General features: G+C 30.1%; 2 protein-coding genes across 5 annotated transcripts in view; one reads left to right on the top strand and one right to left on the bottom strand.

Annotated features, from left to right (window-relative positions):
- Positions 1-8,790, top strand: part of LOC118191846 (uncharacterized) — a 32,450-nt gene extending 23,660 nt beyond the window's left edge. For all 4 annotated transcript variants that reach the window (XM_085813397.1, XM_085813396.1, XM_035362703.2 and 1 more), the window contains one exon: positions 8,635-8,790. In XM_085813397.1, coding sequence (XP_085669523.1) covers positions 8,635-8,771 — 137 coding nt within the window. In that variant the 3' untranslated portion in view covers positions 8,772-8,790. The remainder of the gene's footprint in view (positions 1-8,634) is intronic.
- Positions 8,791-11,999: 3,209 nt separating this feature from the next.
- Positions 12,000-26,400, bottom strand: part of LOC118191845 (RNA exonuclease 1 homolog) — an 82,656-nt gene continuing 68,255 nt past the window's right edge. Inside the window, exons 10-15 of the mRNA XM_035362702.2 lie at positions 26,139-26,212; positions 21,357-21,470; positions 19,897-20,012; positions 15,865-16,003; positions 15,282-15,402; positions 12,000-13,823 (exon numbers count right to left, since the gene is read on the bottom strand). Of these exons, the coding sequence (XP_035218593.1) occupies positions 13,735-13,823; positions 15,282-15,402; positions 15,865-16,003; positions 19,897-20,012; positions 21,357-21,470; positions 26,139-26,212 (653 nt within the window). The 3' untranslated portion in view covers positions 12,000-13,734. The remainder of the gene's footprint in view (positions 13,824-15,281; positions 15,403-15,864; positions 16,004-19,896; positions 20,013-21,356; positions 21,471-26,138; positions 26,213-26,400) is intronic.

The raw sequence follows: 26,400 nt of genomic DNA, 5'->3' as shown, positions 1-26,400 counted from the left end.
CAGTAAATTTCTGCGCATAAATTGAAACATTTTTGTGCGATTTGAGTTTCAGAAGTAAAGAAAATTTTTCTGAAAATACTACAGATGCTAACTAAATACATACCAAATATTAACATTTTAGCATGTATAAGTTTACAATATATTCGTGTGTTTATTTTAAATCGCTAAGAAATATATGAGATTTCAGTTTTAAATTAATTCTGTTAATATTTGCAATACATTTCATCTAATAAATAATGTTTTGTGCTTTAATTTCATCATTGTATTAGAAAAAAAAATTATTATTTGTTTCTCTATATATTATTCAAATGAGTAATTAATGAATTTTAAATTACGAACATTTTGTAATAAATGTGAGAACTTGTATTATTTTATTCTATATCTGAAAGGAATCTGGTTTAAATATAGATTATTTACATAATCTTTGGATAGAAAAACTATCATGCAGTATATTTAAACTAAAGATCTACTGGAAGATTTTTTTTTATGGTTTTTGCATGTTCAGAATTTTTAATGTGTATATAAGTTTGTTCTGAATAGTTTTGAAAAATATATTGCACCCACACTAAATTTAAATAACAAATTTTTATCCTGTGAAATACACTCAAATTTTAATATGAATGAGCCCTTGGGGAGCTGCCAAGGTAATTTCATAGAAAGCTAATATTAATTTAAAGCTTAAAAATGACTTCAAAAATGGGTTCCAGGCTTTTCTAGTATATATAAGAGCCAGTTTCCCCCAGAAAGTCCTTCACAAATACATCCATTGTTTTAGGTTAATAGCCCTTACGTGCTATAATCAAATAAATTAAATCAAGCTTGGTAAGGATGTGATATTGTTTCTTTCTTATTATTATGGAACCTGTTTTTAAAGGTGTCAAGATTTTTGATAAATCGCCAATGTAAACTATTCTGAAACATCTGGCAGCCCCAACAATGATGATTTACAGTTTGCTTGTAATAAGAAGACCTTCGAGGAAACCATGTTATCATATTTCTTACCATGCAAATGCTAATAATTTATAATCACTCAGAATTCTCTCATCACAAGAAGAGCTCTCAGTATTCTACATGTTAATAAATTTTATTTATGCTTTAATCTTAAAATTCTTAATTTACTGAGAAGTAAGGAAGATGCTTGCTATATATTTCTTTCAAGAAATGCGCATATTTTACATCACATTCCAATATGCAAAAATGGACATTAAATAAAATTTCACATCAGTGAAAGCATTTAGAGGTACAGCTTGAAAATTTGCAAATGAAAGAAAAGTATATGATTTAACAGCTGGTTTAGTGGCTTCAGAATACTGTTTGTAACAGCATAAAATGAAAGAAACCCTACAAAAATTTGACTATTCACTGAAACAATTTTACGAGAGAGATGTATTCTCTGCATATGATCCACCAACCAAATATGTGAATAGGTGGCCCTGAAAACATTTTGAACACAGCGGAAAATCTGTTCATACAACAAAAAACCAAAACTGGCATGATTCTTTTACAATATACATTTGTTAAAAGTTATGCCAAAAAACTGAAAAATTCTTTCTCGTTCAGTTTCTAAATAGAGAGCCATCCACACTCATGCCAAAAGTTGTCAACCCTCTACAAGAGGGAGTGACAATTCAAACTTCTGGTGAGAATACAAAAGACAGGAACTTGTACATACCAGCTTAAGAGATATTTTTCTGTGGAATATAAATTTCATTTTCTTGATCTAACAACAGCTGCTCATATATAAAATATAGAAACACTGTGGAGCTCCGCTAAGTGGTGGAATAAAAATTGAAGAGGCACGTTTCAACTATCATCATATATCGTACTTTGCAGAGTTAATATAGTAAAAATCTTTGAGACCTTAGAATGCCCTATTATGCCATATTAAAAGCAATTGAGGAAGTAAGGCAGCAACAAAGTGTGCATGAGACATGAACTTGGCAATAATTTCTGATCCCAGCTTGATGTTTAAAAATTGGAAGCTGCAATACAAAAGAAGTATCACAACATTTTTAAAACTAAAGTTCTGTTTATATTTCAGTTCATTTCGTTGCCATATCAGTATGTTTTGATTTTGATGTCCTCCAATTATGAATGTCTTTTAATTTCTTTTTAAAATATAGAAATGTGTCATTACTCTGTATTACATATGTTTTAGTTAATTTCATAAAATTCTACATTATGTAGCAAGAATTTGAAAACCTTCTTGCTACATAATGTAGAGTTGAAAATTTGCTGATGTCTCCTCACAGGAAATTTTTAAATCTATAAATATCTGAGTAGAAAAAGGCTGCGTTGAAGTAGGTAAAGGATTTTTAACTGGTTGGTGAGGGCTTTAAAAGCCACTGTATTGTCTATTAAATGCATAATTTATCTATTTGCGTATAATATTTGGCACTGTTTTTTATCAGGACCTAATTCAGAAATGTAGATATGTATGCATGTATATATGGATGTATGTGTTCATATATTGTAAGTACGAATGTATGTGTATACACATATACTTATATGTATATACAGCCTAACAATGCATACATTTGTCAATCCGGTCCCGATAAAATAGAACAGTACCTAATATTTTGCCAGTTGATTTTTTTTTAGTACATCTCCACCGATAAGCCATGAGAATGCATTGATGAGGCAGGGATACTCAGATAACCGGCACTTGGCGAACTTCCTGAAATCGCGTTCGGCAACTTGGGCGATACGCGCCATACAGTGGGAGGACGGTTTAGGTTGCTAGTTTAGATCTTCACTACGCTAGGGAGAAAGAGAAAAGGAAAGGGTTATTTTCTTTCTGTATGTAAATGCTTTGCTTTGGCTGTCATGTGACTTTGCAGATGAATCGTCGTGCTGATCACGTAACTTTGTGAGCAGATGTGGTGCATACGCTCATATGCTGTTCTCATGAAGCAAGACACCATGTCACCAAAAAGCATTTACGTGGCAACCCATGATGTCACCAAAAAATATTTATTGTTCAGCCCAGGCATATGTATAGCATTCTCACAGATGGTTTTTCAGTAGCATGACTGCAGATCATGATCACTCCAATGGGAATTGTAATGTTTTAGCCTAGTGGTGGACAGCATAGTGCAGTTTTGATTGTTTTCGGCAAAATCTCACATTTAGCCTTCTGCATGCATAGACTGTAATGTGGCTTGCTTTAAAGACATCATGCACCTCTTTCTTCTTTCTGATTTTGGAATTTTAATACCAAGTTTATAATATTCTCAGATGTTTCCTTACCTGAAAACAGATGACTATGCATATGGTGAGAACAAAAGCACAAAAACTTAGACGTATATGTGTGTTATATAGAAAAAAAGAGAATATAGAAAAACAAGTAGCAGTGGATGAATCATTGCAATAGATATAATGTTTCTTTCCAATGATGCAAATGAGTTATTACAGTTAAAGGTTTAATGGCCATACAGTGAATGGATGTCTAGGAATGCGAAACGATCAATAACACATATTACAGATAATGAGTAATTTTCTCTATAGTTCAAGAAATTTTTTTTAAATACCTTAAAATGTGTGATTTACCATTAACTGTGAACACTGCATTCAAATTTAAAGTTAGATTAGGTTATTTTAATATGGCACAAGTACACAAGGGCTACATGCCTATGGACAGGGAAACCTTTGTGGAGAACTTCTTAAGGGAAACTAGCTTATATTCATGTTACACATGGAGAAAAACAACCATGCAGCTAGCCCATTTCAGTGTGTTCAAACCTGGGTTGAACTATCAGTGTGTTCAGGGGTCATAACTTCCCAACGACTGGTGAGATCCATATTTAATGTGTATTAACAATATTTTCCTGCGACAGAAATGGCTCACACTAGGCAATTGATAAAACTGAGGAGTGCTGTTAGTTCAACCCAGTTTCAAATCCCAGCAAATGGATTGACTGTATGAGAGTTTTTGTGGTTTTTTTCATGTGTAACATGGAAGCGAGGAACTTTTCTTATAAAAAGTATTCCACAAAGGCATTCTTCCTCTTAGCCAAATAACTATTCAGTCCTTTGTTATAATATAAATAATGCAGTGTTAATTTGTAAGTATAATTATGATCCAAACAGAACTATATTCAATAATTTAAAAACTCAAAATTGTAATTTTAGAAAAAAGAATAACTTGTTTATAGACTGTACGAATTGCGTTAATAGCAAAGTACAGAATAATTTCTTTAAAACATGAGGTATCATATTTCCCTTCAGTGTTTATTCTCTATAAACACTAATGTAATAGTAATATTAAATAAGCAAAAGTTTCTTAGCAGTACATAACAAATCTTTCCAAGTTTACTCTAAATTATGAACTATCAAGCAGAAGTATTTACAGAGAAGATAGTTCATGCATAGTGCAACAAATTTTGAAGAGACTGATTGCCTGTATGATGCAAACTGTTTTGCTATATTATTTGATATAGGCTAGCCGATCACAAAATGAGATATAATACCTGTTTGGCATATACAAAATTTAAAGAAATTTTTTATTATACCACAAGGCACGTTTTTGCAGAATTTGTGATAGTTAACTATAAATTTTTGAAACCCTAGTCTGACCTTGGCACCAAATTAGCATCATTGCTGTAGAAGTATATGCCAATTACCTCATTGTGGTTGAGATGCATGTGTTGCTGTTAGTGATAGTTTATTTCGACAGTTCTTATAAATATTCAATATTAATATATTTTGTTCTCTACACTTTCATTATTTAAATTTTGAAACAGTCATGGATTTATTTTCTGTTTTGTGGCTTTGAAAAAATTAAAAAAAAAAAAAAGAAAGAAAAAGAAAATTGTTATTGAAAATTCTGAAATAGCAAATTATATCATTGATTGGTTTGTTGATTTGTCTATTAAGATATAATTTATGTCCTTTAAAACAATTCTTTTCCTGCATGCTTATATATCTTTAGCAATATACCATTGCAAGCAAGCATCTTACTTACTAATAATCTTTTTAACTAATGAAACAAATTCCATCTATGCATACCTTAGAATTAAAATAATAGTTTAATACTAAATCAAGTTTAGTGACACAAATACAGGTGGTGAAGATGAATGCTGAAAACACAGAAAGTTTGAATGCTTGATATATGTAAAAAAAAAAAACACATTCCTGGCACTGCTACCTATTATTCACCAGTTTGGCAGAATCTGCATTTAATTTGTCTTTCATAAAAGATGCAGCCTATACAATTGATATCCATTTTTTTTTAATATTCAGAAATGCAGTGTTCCATAAAATTATCGCAGAGGCAACACTGCAGAACAAAAGTGTGTTGAGCGCCACATATAACATACATATAAAATCTGATATTTATTAATTTTTTTCAGTTTCACTTGTATTATTAAAATGCATGAAAAAAGTACACAAACATATTAAAAACATACTTATTTGAGAAAAATGAGCATAAAATTTTTAATAGGAACATTTTGGCTAGCCTATATCAAATAATATAGCAAAACAGTTTGCATCATACAGGCAATCAGTCTCTTCAAAATTTGTTGCACTATGCATGAACTATCATCTTCTCTGTAAATACTTATTGTCAATTTTATTTTACTTTTTGAATAAAAATAGAATCGATGTGTACATAAATAAAGTCAAGGGGGTGCGCAGTGCCATTTTTGTGCAATTCTGGGATTTTTTTTAAGTGAAAATAGGTCAATGTGCACATGGATACCGAGTATGTGCAATTCTTAAAAACGCGTCAAGCAGTGAGTGATTCTGCACTTTACCCAAAATTCTATTGCTGACTTTTCCTCATGGGCAATTCCCAAATTGTTAAATCCATAGGATATCAAAAAAGAATTTAAAAATTAAACTAGCATTTCAATGGCGTCTTAAGAAATATAGAACTATATAAACTTATGCAATCTGAAACTAACGCGTACACTAGATTTGGCACACTGTTAAATGGGCGCGTTTGCTAGATTTGACACTTTTGCACATACATTTTCGCTGCAAATTTTTTATGGCCCTCAAAACAGAAGAGTACCGAAAATTGCTGCACACTTGACTCATCGAAAATAACACTGTACTCCACTGTTGTTTGGTTTAATTATGATATTGTCTGACAAAAGACAGTCCATCCTTCGAGTCAGTCGAGGTTTCCTTGCAGAATCATAGGTAAATAAATTATAATCTTTAGTCAAACGTCTTGAACTAGTACCCTTTGAAGGCAGAGCAGCTTTAATTTTATTGCAGGAGGTTGTTGAACATGGAGTGATCATCCTTCTTATCACACGATCATCCCGTACAAAAGTTTTCCTTGGACGACCGCTTTTTTTAAAGATCCGTATAATTTTTCAAAATTTTGAATTTACTGATAGATTGGTGCGTGCCTGTCTTACTGATATTTATCTTCAAACTTATTTCACGTTCAGAAAAGCCAACTTCATGCAAGGTGCATCTATTCATCATCTATCTTGCCCGTTTATCTATTTTTGCCCGTTTTTCAACAGTAAGTGAATAAGTGAAGTTTTTTTTTACCCATTACAAGAATTATACAACAGCACTGTGTATGCAAAAGCTAATAGCGAACTACTGATAAACAAGACCACATTATATTTATAGCAGTACAAAGCATCTTATGCAATCAACGCTTTTGTTCAATCAATTTGTTCTTACATATAAGATAACGCAATCATGAGCAAAAATGGTGAATTTGTTAAAATAACAGGAAAATGGCTAGTGGTCTTTGCACATGACTGTAGATGCACTTTGATTTGTGTTGTTACTATTGCTAATACTACTATGTTGTTGCTATTGATAAGGAACCCATACGCACGCAACAATATATAGAAATTCTGGGAAAAGGGGAAACTAATGTTATGATCCACGTATTAACATACAAGAAATGTACAGTTTATTTTTCTTTATTTACAATATTAAGCACAGAATTTTCATTTACAAATATTATACGCGCAGTAATGAAGTGTGTGCGTGTGATTATGGCAAAGCATCGAGGGCTATCTGCCTAAGGGCAGGGATGCCTTCGTGGAGGACTTTCTAAGGGAAACTGGCTCGTATACACGTTACACATGGGGAAAACCACGAAAACGCCCATGAAGCCAGCCCGTTCGCGGGATTCGAACCTCGGACTGAACTACCAGTGTTCAGCGACTTTACCGCTCGGCCGCAGTAATGAAGAAAATATATTGTAGTTCATATCGTCTTAATTAAAATATTAAAAATAGTTAAGTTCCTAAAATTAAAAGCAGATTCAAATCATGTAATGGTCAACATTAAAGAAATATTATTCTTAAAGGGACCATGCAGTTCTGATCGTTATGATAAATAGCAATTAGATGTTCTGTACGAAATTTTCGCCTTCCCTACAGCGTGCTTTCGTGTGTAGCATATCCGGGTGACAGTCAAGCCAGAAGATTGAATCCTGGCAAAAGCATAGCTAATTTTCTCATGTTTCTTGCTCCAAAAAATATAATAACTCTTTAGAAAATTGCCTGAAATGTGTCTGACGATAATTCGTCACCACAAGAATTGAGCGATTGGATCTTTCAACCCTTTTGTGGGAAAGAATGTAAAAGAATTTTGTGTTCCGCATGGCGTCCCTTCGTAGTAGTATGTTCGGTTGGCCATTCAGAAGGTTTGGAGTTCTAGTCCCGGCGAGAGTATGAAGAGTGAATTTCGCTTAATTTTCAGTTTCATTAGGGGATGACAATGTTATTCATTACCTCCCCCCTCCCCATCGATATTTTCTTTGGAGTGTTTATTTCCTTTTAGATCGATACTTCATGAAAAAAATATCTTTTTAACACTGTACTTGATAGATTATAACCTAGGCAAGGAGTAAGCGGATGACAAGTTTTATGAAATGCCAAATTTCATAAATAAAATTTCCATTTTTTTCATAACATTTCCATTTTTAGCTGAGGAAAAAGATATGATAGAGATATATATTAGAGTCCATAAATATTTCCTGAAACTTTCTACAGGTTTCCAAATTAACAATGTGAAATTTGTTATAAACACATTTTTTATTACAATCATTTACTTTTTTAAAATAAATTAAAATCTTGATTAGAATGGGTAATTTTAATCATCAGAATAAAGTTACTAAAATTCTGTTTTGAATAAAATCATCATGGTTTCAAACAAATAAAAAATTGACTTCATTACTTAATGATGGAAAAACTTTAATAAAACCACTACCAATTAAAAAAAATTCACAACTTTCAATCATGTTAACTATTTAAATTAATCTTAATTAAACCAGATTCGATATACAAAGGCCCACCAGCAATCAAGCAATAAAATTATTGAAAACTTGTTTGATCAAGCTTCAGAGCCCAAGGAATAGGCTGCCTGCATGGAAGTTCTCATGGTTTTTCCCATGCGTAAATGTGAATACGAGACAGTTTTCCCTTAAAAATATACTCTATCAAAAGCATGCCTTCCTATAGGGAAACAGCCTTGCATACTTTGCTGTAACATAATTCAATATATATAGAAAGAAATAAGTGTTTCATAGCATGGCCTGAATTTAAAAATGTGATATTAGTACTTCAATTTCATCTACACAGTTTATTTATTTATTATTTTCAAAATTAGACACATAAAATAGAAAAAGAATGAAATATTTTTCTTTTACAGGTATGAATACCGATCTATGGTTATCTGTACTCATCACATTTTGTGTTATATTTGTTGCATGTTCAGTTGTATACACTTTTTCTTATACCATTTCTCAGTTTTTCTTGCATCTCAGCAAATGCTGCCAAAAAAAATAAAAATTATATAGCTTACAAATGACGATTACTTTGATATGTAAATACTATACTGTTATAGTGTGATAGCTGTAATATTGCCAGTTTTACTAGACCATCCTTTGCTATTTAATACCTACTGCAGTGTAACACAAGACAGACTGCAGTCAGTATTAACAAGCACATGATGGTTCAGTAAAAGTAAGAATAAATGTACAGTGCTAAATCAACACAGATTATAAAAAGATTAGTCATTCAAATGGATAATGGCAAGCTCAAATGTAAGAAAATTCACCAAGAATACAATCCACGTGAGAGCTAACTGTATGGAAATTTTCGAGGTTTCCAGCATGTGTGACATTTAGGAGATAGTTTCTCTTAATAAGTCCTACATTTTTGTGGGCAGATGGCCCTTGTGTGCAGATTGTATACAAATAAGCATGCCCCAGAATAAATTATATATTATTCCACCCATGGGAACAACTCTCTGTATACATACGAGTAGTTGAATATGAACCTGTTTTCTTTAAATATTCTCCACAAAGGCAACCACCCCTTTAGGCAGATAGCCCTCTTGTGGTCTGCCATATTCAAATAACATAATAATATGTATATTATAACCCTACATATAGTATTAAGTAAGCAAACAAACATTTAAAGAATTAATGAAATAATAATCCATAATTTTCCACCACCTAAAAATATTCCCATGTTAAAAAGTGGAAAATACATTGGGAAGTTCTACTTAAAAGGGTAAAAATTTATTACTAATTATTACCAATATTCAGCATAATGCATATATTTGCTCCACTGCTCCTCTTATTCCTGGGAGTATTGATAGATTTTATTTAATTAGAAATGCATCATTTTGAATAGCTCAAATTGTACAAAAATTACGATTTCAAAGAACCATCACAATAACAGAGAATAGTGAGATTAGGGAATAATAAATCTGTGGTAAATAAAATAGTTTTGTCATGACAGAGATTTAATTGTGGTCTGCAGAAAAACAAATTTCTCTGTTAAAAATGTGACACTGCACCAAATGGTCACAAGATGTTTTAATTCCGTTTACATTATACCATGAACTATACATCACCATAAGTGATTATTTCTTCAGTAAAGAGTATTCTAATGCTCTGTAACAATCAAAGAAAATTACTGTAATTTCCCAGGGTCCACCAGTAGCCAAGTGGTTAAAATCACTGAATACTCTTAGTTTGACCATGATTCAAACCAGGTGAATAGCCTGGCTGCATGGTTGGATTTTCCCATGTGTAATATGAACACAAGCCAATTTCATTAAAAAGGTGAAGCACAAAGGCATGTCTCCTATTAGACAGATAGTCTCTGAGAACTGTGTCATACTCAAATAATCTACCTTTGCAAGTTTTACACATGAGTGTTCCAAGAATTTTTTCTTCGGACAAATATTTTCTCACCAAGTATTTTGTATGATGTATCCTACTAAATTTTAAAACCTATACTTTCATTCAAGAAGTCTACATTTTGAGAAAAGGAAGGAAAGATGAGAGGCTGAATAATAGTGACAATAATAAATAAACTGGTTTATTTAATTAATGATATAAAATCCTTCTTACTACAATAAATATAAAAGAAAGCTCTTCATTTTCCCCTTCATTCATTGAACTAATTGCATTATTGAAATATTAAACTGAGGTTCCCCCTCCCTACAGAAAAGAAGAGTTAAGCTATACTACCTTCAATAATTTATGGGGAGGAAGAACTCTCATTCGCAATTAAAAAAATTAGAAATAAATACTGAATGAGACACATTGCTAAACTGTAGGCAAAAATGAAGCATTGTTGTCAGAACATGCAAATTTATTATTAACAGCTTATGCCTAAAAATTGATATTAAGATATTAAATATTTTAATGCTACGGCAAAGAAGCCAAATAAATAAAAATGCACTTTTCTATGGTTCAGGCTGGAGTACACACATCAAACTAAGTGCTACACTTATCAAAGCTAAATAAGTACTATTTTCAGCAACAATGTGTACAAACTTCTCAAAGTATGTCTTTATGCTAAAAAGAAGCCATCAAATGACCTGCGGTCTGCATTTATGCACAAGTTCAATCTTGTTTTGCACTGCAATTCCATGCCCTTTCAAATCTCAAGTAAATAAAAAAATATCTTATTAATTCCTTAATGTTAGTGAAAGAGATCCTTGTGAAGGCATGTTAGTCCCAACATCTCATTAGGCCGGCATGTAAATCTGTAAAAGAAAGAATACCAGATTTAGCATAATTAAAGGATACCAGACTTAGCATAATTAAAAGATACCAGACTTGCATAATTAAATGATACCAGACTTAGCATAATTATCAATTAACCACTTAATCAAATCTTTTGACCATATTTCCACTCGGTATATATTAATGGTTCAAGAAGGCATGTTGCCATATTTATCTCCTATCTAAACCCAAAATGGACTTACAACAGATCTTTTAAGAATAATGGTTTTCTTTCAAACTCCTAAATATTATCATCAATAGCTTGTAACAAGTTGCAAGTTCTAAACTGCAGTGAAGAATAATCACATTTCAGATTTAGGTATCAAACATATTTAATTCTGAAAATTATTGCCCTAACAATTTTTGTCAAATTAACTCACAATCAAAACTACTCATGGAAATGGAAATCAAAAGACTTTTATTGAGAATTTTCTCATTTAGTATTGGTGTAATTGACTTCCATAATACTTTTATACATCACTTTTAAACTCAACCACTGTATTCCACTTCCTGATGGCAAGTCACAAAACACATATCGGGCGGTACATTTTGCATGAAAATCTTTGAAAGGTTTTTTTAATTGGTATATAAAGAAGTTGTCAAATTGAAATTAGGCCATCAAAAATCATCACAACATCCATTCAACTTTCATTATTTGCTTTCATGATTTTATCTGATAATCTTTTCATTGCCTTCAGATTTCACCTTCCTAGACCTATACTTTCCATAAGAAAATACTGTATAATATTTTCCAAAGCAGTGTCATGAAAATAAAGAAGTAAAAAATACATATGAAAATATGATATTACAAACCATGACTATATGTATTTAAGTCTAAAATCCCAGCACTTTTTAAGCAAGGGAAATATTGTCTTTTAAACCTCTTTACCAAAAGAATTTCATATTTTGTAATATCATGCAAAACATTTAATAGATAATTCTCTGCACCATGCATATTTTAACTCAGCAACAAAGAAATAACTACACAATATTACAAATGAAATGCTTTATTATACATATATAATAAGGATTAAACAATGGGCATTAAATACAGCAGCAGAAACGTGCGGTGGCACTTCACTTAAATTTGCCAGCAACTTATTTTCAGGACAATATTAGTTGAAAGGCACAAACAAACATATATTATTCACATTCTTCAAAATTAACAAAATATAATTTTTTGATATCAATCATTTTCACTAACACTTACTTCCCATTTTCTACAGCAATTATGCCATTTCATAGAAGATCTAATACTTGATCTAATACTTAGCTGCTAATAATTTTAATGTTTGGAAATTTCAAACATATATAAGAGTTTTTTAATATATACATGAATTTTTTGATGCAAATATCTTGATGCTCCAAAATAAATAATAATGATAAATACCCATTAACCATTTTTAGGCATTCAAAATTTTTCATAATTTACAAATTTCCAACACTGTATAATGTTGGATTAATTCAAATATAGTACAAGAGATTGCTTAAAGAAGTGAGTTAAAAGTAATTTTTACACTGTATTCTTCCCTTAATGCAGTGGCATAGCTAGGGTGGGGAAAGGAGAGACATCTGTCCCCAGGCGCACCATCCAAGGGGTGCCAAATTGATGCTACAAAATTTTTTAATGAAATGTTTTCCATTCTTGGCACACAGAAAAAGGTGCAAATTCTTCAGTTGTCCCCGGGCGCTGGAAACTTTAGCTACGCCCTTACCTTAATGTATATATTATAAGGTATCACATGGAATTTCTAGTAAACTTTGTCACTTATGAAAATGTATTTATTAAATACTTCATGTGTTTATGTCTTTTCATGCATAGCCATACTTTTTTTAAATAATGCTGGAAGCCATGTGGTCCAAATCCTCCTAGAACAATTAAAAATTAAAACTGAAAATTCATAAAACAAAATAAAAATAATAAAACATTTTACTGCATGTGTAAATCCATCTTACAGAATCCTATGAATGCATTCATTCTACTAATTCACTCATACAATATATGAAACACATTTTAGTACTTCAACTAACACACAAACTGTTTTCATGGTATATACACCTAAGCTCTGAAAATATTTTCTAATAAAAAGAAAGGAGGAAAAAAAAAAAAAAAGTACGACTTGTATGGAGAATTTGAAGTCATTTAATGAGATGTACAGAATAATTTCATTATAAAAATAAAAAAAAAAATAAAAAATAAATCTTTGTAAGTTTTATAAAATGCTTCATTTTTGTTAAAAGAAAAAAAGTTAAATACGTACAATTTTTAATTATGCTTATATTCCAATTATAGAATTTAAAAACTTATCATATTATTATTCACAGCAGGTCTTCTCACATATTCCTTTAAGAAAACATGAAGTTCATAATCTGCTGGATTTATGAAAATTAACAGATTTCTAAAACAGAAAATTACATCAAATAATAGTTTAACTATCATAAAATATATATCCAACCAAATCTTGCACTAAACAATAATATACACTAAACAAAAATTTAAGCCATATTCTAAAGATTACAAATCAACAAACTTTTCCTTTATTGAATATATACTAGAAGTATGATACACATAATTCAGATTAAAAGAAAAGATATACACTGAAAAGAAATGAGAAAAATTTCACTACATCACACAATGAACAGAAAGTAAGTATTGCTAGCATTATGTTCGAAAAAAAACTTTTCCTGAGATTTCAGTACAAGTAATCTAAATGAGCTTCATATTATCATCTGTTGCCTTTCAGTTCTTCTTTTATTTTCCAAACCATAAGCTCCATACAAGATACAGCATCTTCATTACTATCATGACCACCAACTGCAAAATAACAAAAAATATTATATTTTTCTTTCACAGTACCTATTTTAAAAAAATTCATATTTTTAACAAAAAAATTAAATGTGCAAAAATTTTCTAATTATATAGGTTTACTATTTTAATAGTAATGAGTACATGATACATTATTCTAAAGGACAAAGTAAAATCATGGCAAAATAACTGCTACAAATATTATACCAAAGATTTATGCAGGAGACCAGACTGAAATTGGTTTGAGCTAACTTTCACCAATTCATACTACATAATCTTGACAACTGCTACTAATACATGAATGTTCAAAATTTAAGCATATTACTAGATCCTTCATATTTTAGCTAATCTATGCTCATCAATATTATGAAAAATAACATAAGAAACATACATAACATAACATTAAGAAAAATAACATAAGAAACATACATAACATAACATTAAGAAAAATAACATAAGAAACTTTATAAAAACATACGAAACATGACATTAAGAAAAACAACAGGAGAAATAACATAATTATATGCTTGGTTTTAATAATATGGATGGGTTGAAATCTGAGTTATTTCAGAGAATGGGAGCTTTAATCTACAGGTAAGTATTAGAATTTAGTCTTCAAACTTTTACAAGCTTTTAAAAAGCATAACAAATGGTATCACTTATTTGTACAGAGATGCAAAACATTCTAGTGCAAAGCAAGTTATAGCTAATAAATAAATAAATAAATAAATAAATAAATAACACAGGTGAATCATTTTCATTCATTTATGATTAAAGGTCAATTCATGAGTGTAATACAAAATCAAAATCATCCATCACAATGACACATATATCACAAAATTTTTATAATTGGGGAAAAACATTTGCTCTACCTCTTCAAAAAATTAATGTGTGCATATATATATATATCAAAATATGAAGAAAATTTATTACAAAGAAAACTTAATTGGAATGGTCCTTTAAATTCTTAATTGCTTACATTCCCTCTTCAAGGCTCCCTATTTTACCATTTTACATCATGCTTTTCCTGAAGTAACCATAGTGCGAAATCTTTTGCCCAACTGTCGCTTAGATATAAAACAAAGACTTTCTTAGCTTATAAATACTACTGCAATTATTACGCATCACTCTTTCACCTTAATGCCGGCAGCATGCTGCTTAGCCTCTACTAACTATTCTCTATCATTTGAGATATAATTATGTATCTAATAGTGGGACATGTTTAGCACCCCTAGTGTTCTACCAATTAAAAAAATATGTGCTAAGAAAATGATGTTTAAGTACTTTGCCATGGACAATGCTTCTCTCCAAATTCTATCTAGTCATCTACTACACCAGTTTCCAATCAATTATGCTGCTGTTGTCATATCATGATGAAGAAAATTCTGACATGTATTAATGAAAGATCATTATTAAATGTTCAACTATATTCAATTCAGTAACTGAAAGATAATAGAAAAAATTTACCATCATTCTGAATAATCTTGTTCAGTTTTTCAGCCATCAGTGTTTTAAGAGCTCTCTTGTATGGAAGCCCCATTTTATGAGGGAATACAACTGATGTGTCAACCACAGTCTTATGAATCAACTGATAGAGCAAAAACATGAATCAGCTTTTAACACAGTAAGTTATATATATATTTAATTTTGCAAACTGTAATTTCATTTATCAAAGTATCCATTTATAAGATCCTACCAAATTTTGGAACAGAAACAAAGCTAATTATTTTTGAGTAAATTACGGCATATTACACTTTTTTGCACAAACTTCTGCAAATGTGAAAAAGAATAAGAAGGGAAAAAATCTGGTCATAAAGAATAATTCTTAACCTATCATACAAATAAAGCTGAAATTTTTTAAATAATTTCAGCATTGATAAACTATCAAAATTTTGTATAAAAACATTGAAAGATAATATATTGATGAAGGAATTTGTTAACAGGTCATACTGCACATAAAAAGTCCACTTATATTTCACTTTTTTTAAAACACAAAATCAAATATTACTTGCTTTCCTGAAATACTCAAAATGAAACCCATAAAATATACCTTTAGAGCCTTGAAGTCACTTTCCAAACTGTGCCCAATAAGTATTGTCTTATCATTAAATATACATAGCATTACAGCTTGAACATCTCGTATTGTTGTACGTACATTCTTCAAATCATCTTCTGTAATGCCACTGAATCTGCAATTTTAATTAAAACAATAAAATAATGGTCATAACTTTCTTATACCAAAGAATTATAATAAATACAAAAAAAAAAAAAAAAAAAAAAAAAAAAGAGATAATACTTTTCATGCTCTTAAATAAGTTCACACGAACAAAAATGTATGATATTCAAGAATTTCTGGGTTGAATAAATTCACCTATTGGATAAAGCTTTTCAGTCTGAAGGGAAATTTGAAAAAATAAAGTGACAAATGCAAAAATAAAATCCAAAGAAAAATGAATCATAGTTAACTATTTATCAAAACTTTTATGATAGACTTTTTTAGAAATATTATACCACAGATTAAAAAAAAAAAATCAAAACTAGAAAAGTTACAGAGAATAACTTTGGCATATTTAGAAGGCAGGTTTGACTCCTGCTTATATTGGTTGTTTATGTGTGCCTTACCGTTCTTCTTGAAGGTACAGTATGAATCCATACCCTATAATGCACCTAAGGAAATGCTTTTGGTGATACGATGGTTAATTAAGTGATGGGTTCAACTATTTCTGTCAAATACTCGCAATGCAAATGTCTGCCATTTGAAAACAAAATCTCTATATATTTTAAAATACATACCAAGGAAAAGTGATGTAAAAAAATTAATTTTTATATTTACATTATCCCGTGCATCTATCTACTTTGTTTCAACAAAGAAATTAATAACTTTCAGGAGACAGTGTACACTAGATAATGGAAAATCACATAGCAATTGCATGGTCAGAAACATTTTCCTGGCACGGTAGTGACAACACAAAACACAAGAAAGGATGGACATGAACAGAGTAAGAAAACATGTTTATTATGCTTAGTACAGCAGAAATCAAGAAGTAAGAACAAAGACAACTATCAAAGAAGGTGTTCAAAATTATGACCTCAGACCCTGATCTGTCCCTCACATCTCCAACACAGGAAAGATCTGATATTCTGGAAAATACTGGTCATGTTCCGGACTTCCCCAACAGCTGCCATGATGTGTGCAACATGTTCCTCAGAACTGTTAACAGGGTGTTTCATACACCATTGTCTTGAGGTACCCCCAGAGGAAGTGTCAATGCAAGTGAAGTTTGGCAATGTTGCTAGCCAATGCACTGAACCATCCTTGCTGATCCAATGTTGAGAATACATTGCATTCAGGTTGAAATGCACATTAAGGCTGTAATATGAAGGGATCCTATCATGCTCAAACCATATGGCAGAATGCATCACAGCAGGTATGTGCATTCTCCAACAGTTGCGGCAATACTTGCAAAAGAAAGATGAGATTGACTGCACATGTCAGATGTTGGGGCAACAAGCACTGCCCGACAATGCTGGCATATAGAGACTGGTAATGTATTACCTTATTTTTATATGCATATATATATATTCGTTTCTTCTGTTTTGTGTCATCACCAATGGGAACAGTAAAGCATTTCTGACCTTGTACTGCTATGTGATTTTCTATCATCTAGGTGTAATCTATCTCTCCTGAAAGTTTCTAAATACTGTGCTCAAACAGCCTGCATATACAAAATTTAATGCACTGATTATAAAGCTACACAATCTGCATATCACTGCTTAACTTTAAAAAAAAAAAAAAAAAAACATAGTTAAAACAAAAAGAATCTATCTATTGAATTAAAACCTGATTCAGTATTCTTATTCAAAATCATGAAGCTTTACACAATTAGTAATTAAATGGGAATATAAATTTAATAAAGTGTACACTGAATTAAGCTGCACTTACTTACTGTATTGCAGATAAAAATTTCAAAAGTATTATTTTTATTATTTACAGAATTCAAAGAATGAGGTAATATATTTTGCTTTCTGTACCTTCAATTTTTAAAAACTTTCAATATTTAAATAATTTTCCAAAAATAAGCAACTAATATTTGGTCCATAGTTTTTCAAAATCTTTTCTAAATAGTATTTTTTTGGGGGGGGAGATAGGACATAGTTATTCCATCTTACAATTCCCCCTCCTTAACAGCTTCATATGCAATTTTTAACTGGAATTCTGCACATTATTTTACAAAAAACATTTCTAAATAGTACTGTTTTGGGAGGACATAATAACCACTGTCCATTCACCTTGCAATTTATCCCTTTCAAATGCCACTATAGCATTTTCTTTTAACTTAAGATTACTTTGATCAGAAGGGAAGGGAAAATTAACAGACTTCATGGATTCATATAACAAAAGACAAAATTAGATGTACCTAATTTTAAAGGTGATCTAACAATCAAATAGAAACCACCATTCAAACAATTTCCCCACACTCACATATTTCAAATACAGTTCTTGCCTCAATAAAAGACAATGATATTCTGCATATATTCACAGAGTTGACATACAAATGGACATGATTTATACATGTATTTTATGTACAAATGCATAAATAAATAATAAATGAGTCAATATGCATTTACATACTCCTTTAAATATTAAGAATTTAAATTTTGTACACTTAAAAGCCGTAAGATTTTATACATCAGATAGCTATCAGTCTTCTCGGTACTAATTAATAATTACCAATGCTTCACTTAGCATTTAACTGAAGATTGTTGTATATGCAATTTTTAAGCTTACAAATTTATTATTATTATTAAGAGTACAAACAAATTCAATCAGTTATGGAAGGTAAATCAACTTTTTCAAAAGATTTGAAAATTTTCTAAAATACAAAACTAGATTAATTTCATAATTGTTATTTGTTGACTTCTAACAGAAAATCATTTTAATAAATTTAACCCTATTAAAATTTTAAAATTTCTTTGAATTTTTTAGATGAATACCAAAATTAGAGACATTCTTATGACTTTAAAATAAGAGATGAAGGCAACAGCCTTTAAAACTAAATAAAAAGAAAATTAAATGTCATATTCTCTCCAAATATGGAGGAAAAAATTGTGTTTAAGAATCAAACTGAATTTAAGACTTAATCTCGCCCAATTTTAAACTTTAAAATATGTTTTGGTGGTAGGGGTAATTTCGGGGAATGGGTTTTGTGTAATTATAAATATTTGATTATTACTTCTGAATGTTTTATTGGTGAGAAAAAAAAATGCTTTGCCAGAACTAAATAAATTATTGGAAAATAGAGGCATGTGATGACCTGCAAAGAAATTTGATGAATAAATAATATTCCTTTCCCAAGCACACACACACACATTCAGTGCAGAATGTTTGTTTTAATGATGAAATTTTACAGTATCTTTTGTTCCAGTAAAAGAAAATGTGGCAGAAGTAGTTTTGAGTATTAATACTGTATTTTGAAAGGAATCTTGCAAAACAAATGTAGGCAATAATGCAAAAAATGCAAGAATTTGCTAAATTCAACAATTAAACCTAATAAAGACTCAAAATAAAAAAATGCTCAGAATTATTGACAAAATAAGTTTCAAACTATAGTAGAAATTAATCAAGCAAGCTACCTAAAAAAAACTTACCAAAAAAATAAATAAATAAATAAATAAAAATAAAAATAAAAAAGTAAAATAAAATAAAATCCCCCCCCCCCCCCGTGTGTGTGTATAGTTAATACCGGCTAGCTAAAAAAAACAAAAGCATATTTAATATGTTTGCAATATGCACTTATATGTCATAATAGGCTATCTGACAGCAGCACTACATGAAAAAATGCTTTAACTTCTTACACTTTACTTGTATTTATGGAACTCCGATGATTTAGATTTCTTAAATGATATATGTCTGCAAAATTGGTTTCAACTAAGTATATACAGCTTTACAAGAGAAAAATCCCATAGTTTATTGTTATATACATATACAATCATATAAATAACACACATCATATGGTATATACATGGTATAAAAAAAGTTCATATATTTTTGCTAATAAAATGCACAAAACAGAAAATAAACCTTGTATTATAATCCAGAACTTTATTTTGTGGTTTTACAAATGTTTCATATACTGGTTTTAGATCAGTTCCTATCACAGTTACTCTTGTTAGTTCCAAGCCTGCTGTTGTATAACACTAAAAAGTAAATAAAAAAATAATAAATTTATTAAAAAAACACAGAAGTAAAACATTTGCACCACATTCAATTAATAACTGAAGTTTCACAATAAACTCTTTATTTATGAATGAATACACAATTATAATAAAATGTGAATAATAAAATTTTTACAGAAAATTTAAGAACACACACACACAAATTATGGTCCTTCAAGAGGGGAACAAAAGCCAGAAAACTGATTTAGAAATTTTACATGACAATATCACTTAAATGTTGCAAAAATTTCTTTGACAGAATGTAGAATTATCAAATTAACTAGCAATAACAAATAATAAAGATCTAAAGAATTAGACAACTAAAAAGTGTCTTTAGTCTACAGAATTAATTTGCAGTTAGTTTACACTATACAGTGTTATATTACATAGTAATTGTAAGTAAATGCTTCTTTTTGGTCATTTATTTTTATTTGCCTTTTTGTAGCTTGCATCATTTATAATTCAGGCCACTCAAAACTGTTGATTTTTAACAATATAAAATTGTTCTGGTATAAAGTTTCAATAAAACTAGCAGTATACCCAATGACTTTGAAAAGATGATTTTGTTCACCATCAACAATTTTACAAACTGAATTCTTTGTCTAGTATCTTCTATTACTTGCAATTAGGCAAAACAGTAATTCTGGGGTGGATTTTAGATAAAACTCTATTGATTTTGAGAGTAATTTGACACATGTCCCTCTTCTTCAGAGGCAAAAAAATTCTGCTCACTTAAATTGTTGTTTTGCCCAATTTTAAGTTTTGGCATGAAACAGCATGCTTTAAGACAATGACATGCTTCTCTTCCTATTTAATCTTCTGTTACATTTGATGAAAATTAATTGTAGATAAATTAATCAAAATGTAAGTCCTGAAATTCAAAATGTATTAGTTTATAATTAAATCACTACCTTGTTTAGAATGTTAAACAAAAAATATTACATATTCCTTTAATACCCTGAAAAAATTTCAAAAGTTCAATATTTCACAATTAGATTATTATCTTGATAAGGAAAAATTTTGCTAAATAACTAAATAATAGAGAGTTCTTTAATTACTTTGCATCAAGATTATGCATACTGGACTGGATATCTTAGACTGAATAAACAACACTCACAAGTTAAAATGTATTCTACGAAATGTTTTTAAATATTGCTCATTATATGAACAGAGCTTAGAGAATAATTTTGTTAATAATAACACATTTTCATTTTTGAAAATTTAATTTTTGCCTTGTTACTTAAAATAACTACTGATACACTCATAAAAATAAATAATTATTTATGAATACAACAAAAAATATTATTTTAAGAATTAATATATTACCATTTCGCAATCCAAAGCGTAAATTCCATAATATTTATCAGGAGGTGGGGTTTTGGGTAAAGTTCTAACATATCCTTTCAAAACATGAGCCTCAGACCCTTCAAATACATGGCCCTATAAAGATAAAAACTTCAATACTATACAAGTACCATTTTAACTACTATTTTGATAAAATGTAAATGTAAATGAAATTTAATAATATACTAAATATTTTTTCAATGACTCAAACACTATGCAGATTCCACCCAGAACTTAAAAAACCTCCAAACAAATTTTGATACCCGTCTATAAGCCAGACACAAATGGTACAATGTAAGCAACACTCACGTCTACAATAATGGTGAGAATCAAATTCTATCAACTTACTAACCCAACTGAATGCATAACGTAAAAACATGCATCTTATTAAACCGTACTCTAGCAGACTAGAAAAAGTCATCAATCAAACAAGAACTAAATATATGCAATGAACTAATAAAAACTCGATCATTTTTTCTTAAAAATTGAAAAAATAAATTGAAGTTGTTGAGTGTTTCACATATCTTGACTCTTTAATTAATATAGGGAACAATATCTCCCCAGAAATTCATAACAGAGTAACGCTAAAAATGCTTCCTTGGTTTAAAGAAATATCCAAAATCAAGCTTTAATAAAAGAGCAGCTATACTGACAATTTATGAATGTTTAATTAGACCTACATTGACATATGGTACTGTAAACTGGACACTGGATGAAAAGTATAAAAAAATACTTGCAGTCTTTGAGGGAAAGTTTTTTGAGAAGTGTTGTTGGAAGTACTCAAATAGACAGACTCTGCAGAAGAAGAAACAATGCAGAAATTTACAGGACATATGGGCATAGAGTCATCATAATTTAATCAGCACCCAAAGAAGGGTATAAAAAGGGTCAGGACCTAGCATGGGCTGTTAAATCACTGAAGAAGACTGGAAAAGTATATATTCAGGAAATTTTTGTTGCAGTACCACAGAAACATAAGGTGGGGCCCAGGCAGCATACCTCCAAAAAGATATGTATAATTTGGTGAAATCAGCACTATATATATATATATATAATGTTGTATGATCTTAAATTCATTTAGTGCGAAAACAAGTTACTACTACTTGCGCAATTGCTGCAAAGTAAGTTAATAATAATTTAATTCCTAAACAATATTGATTAATTGATTATTATTAATTAACGTAGAATTATTTTAAAAGAGTGAATCCATACTGGTAAGTTATATTTTGAAAGATGTTTTGAAGTAATTTGAAAGTAATATGTTAATAATGTTTTAACGGGGACTGGAATTAAATAATTATGAAGAACAAAAATTCAATTGTAAAAGGAAAAATTAAATTAGAAGCATGTAATCATTGTCATTGATCGGAAATTAGCTGACTTTTCAAGGGGAACAAACCAACTCCTGTTCAATGAGCAATAATTAATAAATAAATACGTAAATACGAAGGTGTTTCATCTTTACTCGAGTAATAAGGTTAAGCCAAACCGGCAATTCTAGTCAGGCCAAATATTTCCGCGAATAAAAGGGATTATGAACCAATGCTGATACTCGAAGAACTTATTCTTATGAAGCATTTTAGCCAATTCAATTTTGAGTGAAAAGCAATTTCTGTAGAGAAACCCGAAAAAACTTGAGTAACCGTCCCCAACACCCTCGTGTTTATGCATTTGAGTTCTATATTATTTGTAAAAATTTAATATTGGAAATTATCATTATGAAATAGAATTCAAAGTATAAAGTTGAAATAAACATAGGATATCACAAAATAAGATAAATAATGTAAACTTTGCAAAAACAAATCAAAAATAATATAAAAAAAATAATAAGAACAGTGAATGTACATGAAGAAATGAAGGCCAGAAAAAGTATTAAGTAACTTATATTCTTTCTAGTGGGGAGTCGGCAAAGTGTTCTCTTCGAGTCTAACTCAGAAGTGTAGGGTGTCCGAAAAATTCTTAGCGGCAGTGGGGGCTTTGAATAATATCAGTCGGTAAGACTTGGGTGAAGTAATTTATGGTAGTGGGTGGGACTCGGAATTCTTGAGGGATGTATTCTGAGGAGTTCTTATTTGAGTGAAACCGTCTGTTAATTTTTTTTATTTATTTATTTATTTATTTATTTTTTGAAAATACTAGTAAATGGAAATTAATTAATTTCTGGCTAATTGTGGTGACGAAACGATTAAGAATTTAAGAAAGGAAAAAAAGGAATTTTTACTGTCAAAGAGCTATTAGACTGACTAAAGATTATGAACTAGGCCCATTTTTTTTAGTAACAACATAAGTCTGAAGACAATTAGCTTTTTACAATATATACAACTGAGTAATTACACTATATACAAATCCTTCAACTGATAGTCATCCAACTTATACCGCCTTCTCAGGTTTAGGAACAAATTATCATATTCCTATCAGTTAAATGATTTAGAGTGAGTATTTAACACCTGCTCTTTTAAGGCAATGGTTAATAAATAAGTCATATGAACATTCAGAAGAAATATGAAATACATATGGTAAGGGCTGGTTACAAAGCTGATATGGCAGAATTTTTAGAATTTAGTCACAAACCAAGCATCAAAATTTAGAAATGGCAAAACTTTTAGAATTTAGAGCAGGATTTGGAAGCAGAATTCAGAAAGACACTAGGCAGCAGAATTTAAGATCCAAAGAGATTGCATCAAGTGGGAAAATGCCTAGCACCAGCCTTGTGCATGATGCATTAAGACATATTAGATACCTCTTCTTTTAAACTGTTAGTTTTCAATTTTTTTATTAATAAAAAGTGCCTGTGCATGTGTGTCTAGCGAAAAGTAGAGAAAATAAAGGGAAGATAAACATGTTCAGGAAAAGACTCGAGTGTCAGAAGTAAAACATTCAAATATTATGTTTTCAATGTTCTTCCAGATGTTTTCGAAAAAGTAAGAAATTCATCACAAACTTTCTGTAAAATTTTACGGGTTAATACCATGGAGACATTTTTAATTTTGTTACATTTTTTTGGAATCTTCCAGAATCGTGGGACTATAAACCTTGCCTTCAAATCCTTCTAAACTTTCCAAGCTGCAGTGTCTAAAATCCTGAAGAAAATTTACACCTATGAATTCTGTAACAACAAAAAGCCAGAAATATTTTGAAAAAAAAAAGGGGGTGAATGTTAAATTAATTTTACAGAAAAACTGATGCCTATTCTGAGACAATTACATGGAAAAAACTCTTACCATGAAAAAATTAAAAGAAAGACATTTTTAATTAATTACATAGCTATTTTGCTTTTGCCAAGAACTGCTTCCTAAACTGTGCTTTATAGCATTATACTGATACAAAATATTATATAATAAGTGGCCAAAATGGAACTTTTATAATATGACAGCGAAAAATAAAAATATTTTATTTTAACATTATTTTTAAATATAATTTTCATACATTACCATTATTTTAATGAAATTTATCAATGTTACAATGTTTTAAAAATATCGTTGAAAAATTCCCAGATCTTGGAATTAACAATTTTCTATAGAAACTCATCTTAAAATCACCAAAATGCTGATAAGTTGCCAAATTTAGAGCAGTTTAATAAAAGATTTCACATCCCCCAAAGTGAAAGTTGTTTAAGAACTCTTCATTAGAAAAAATAAAATAATTTCAACATCCTTATTTTTCACTTCTTGTTCAGAAACTCAAGTATTCCACCATTTATATTAGAAATAAGAACAAATTACAACCCATGAACATATTCCAAAGATAACTGTATTTGTCAGTGAGTCACCAAAAATATTCCTCCAAAATGCTAATTCACACTCAAAATGAAAGTTATAAAAACAGACAGAAATTTTAGACGATTAAAATTAAGGACTTCCTGCCAATTTCGGCCAAAATTAAGGGTTAAAAACAGATTAAAAAAAAACCTAAGGACTTTTAAGGACTCTAAAGGGTCATACGAACCCTGTGAATATGAAATGTTAGTTCTCAACATTACAAGATGTTTCTAAATGCATGGGACAAACATTCTCATAATGTTCACCTATAAACAAGAAGTGAATTAATAAGTTATGCAGTCGCATGCTGAGAAATAAATTTTTTGGGGAGGGGATTAATACTGAATGGTTTATGAAAATTGTTTCTTTATTAGGCCTTAACTATCTCAAGCTAACTTAATAGGAAGAATTCTTTTTCTTAGAGAGCTTCCTACAGTAGCCATCTGATGTTTACTGTAGTTTCAGCAGAAATTTGGTTACCAATACAATAAAAGATCATAATCACTTGAGCCCCAAATATGAATACTTAAGTGGCTATGGATTAGCTATGATGGGCTTATATGTCAAGCACCAGGATCACTGGTTTTGTCATGTCTGGATTTCTTTTTACAGACATCTAATGAGTCTCTGACAAAGACTTCTTTCAATTTGCTGAATTTATTGCCAATATTTATTGTTGCTACTATATGGAAAATGTCTAGTCTCTTTGAGTACTAACAATAATCAATGAATTGACACTCTCAAGCTTGTATTATGGGTAGTGATTTTTATTTTAAGCAGTTGCAGCAAAGCACAATTTTTCACTTTCTGCCTCTTGTATAAGCATCCTCCTGCTTATATTCTGACCATACCTTATGTAATATATATATATATATTTTTTTTTTGATGTGCTTGTCATACATCCAAAACAAAGTTTGTTCAATGAATTTTCAGACACACTGTATATAAAAAACAACAATAATCAGAAATGTTTTCTTTTATATGTTGCCATAAAATAAATACTTACCGCACTGACACAACAACCATCAGATTCAGAATCCCCTTGACAACATGAATATCGGCTTTCGATGGCTCCAGCAACTTCAAATAGAATTAAAATATATTATAACTCCAAAGAAGGGGAGGGAATGAATTTTAAGATGAAATATGCACATGAATACTAAACTAAAACATTATTAAAAATTATATAATTAATTTCAATCTGACGCAATTTACTCCAATTAAAATTCTTCAGTTATAAGTGTTAATAATAATTCTTTCCATTAACA

Source organism: Stegodyphus dumicola, chromosome 3, assembly GCF_044657685.1.
Source record: "Stegodyphus dumicola isolate Sdum_Otavi_A_Nest chromosome 3, ASM4465768v1".
Taxonomy (NCBI): domain Eukaryota; kingdom Metazoa; phylum Arthropoda; class Arachnida; order Araneae; family Eresidae; genus Stegodyphus; species Stegodyphus dumicola.
Note: the sequence above shows the minus strand (reverse complement) of the source record. Positions and strands in the feature narration are given on the sequence as shown.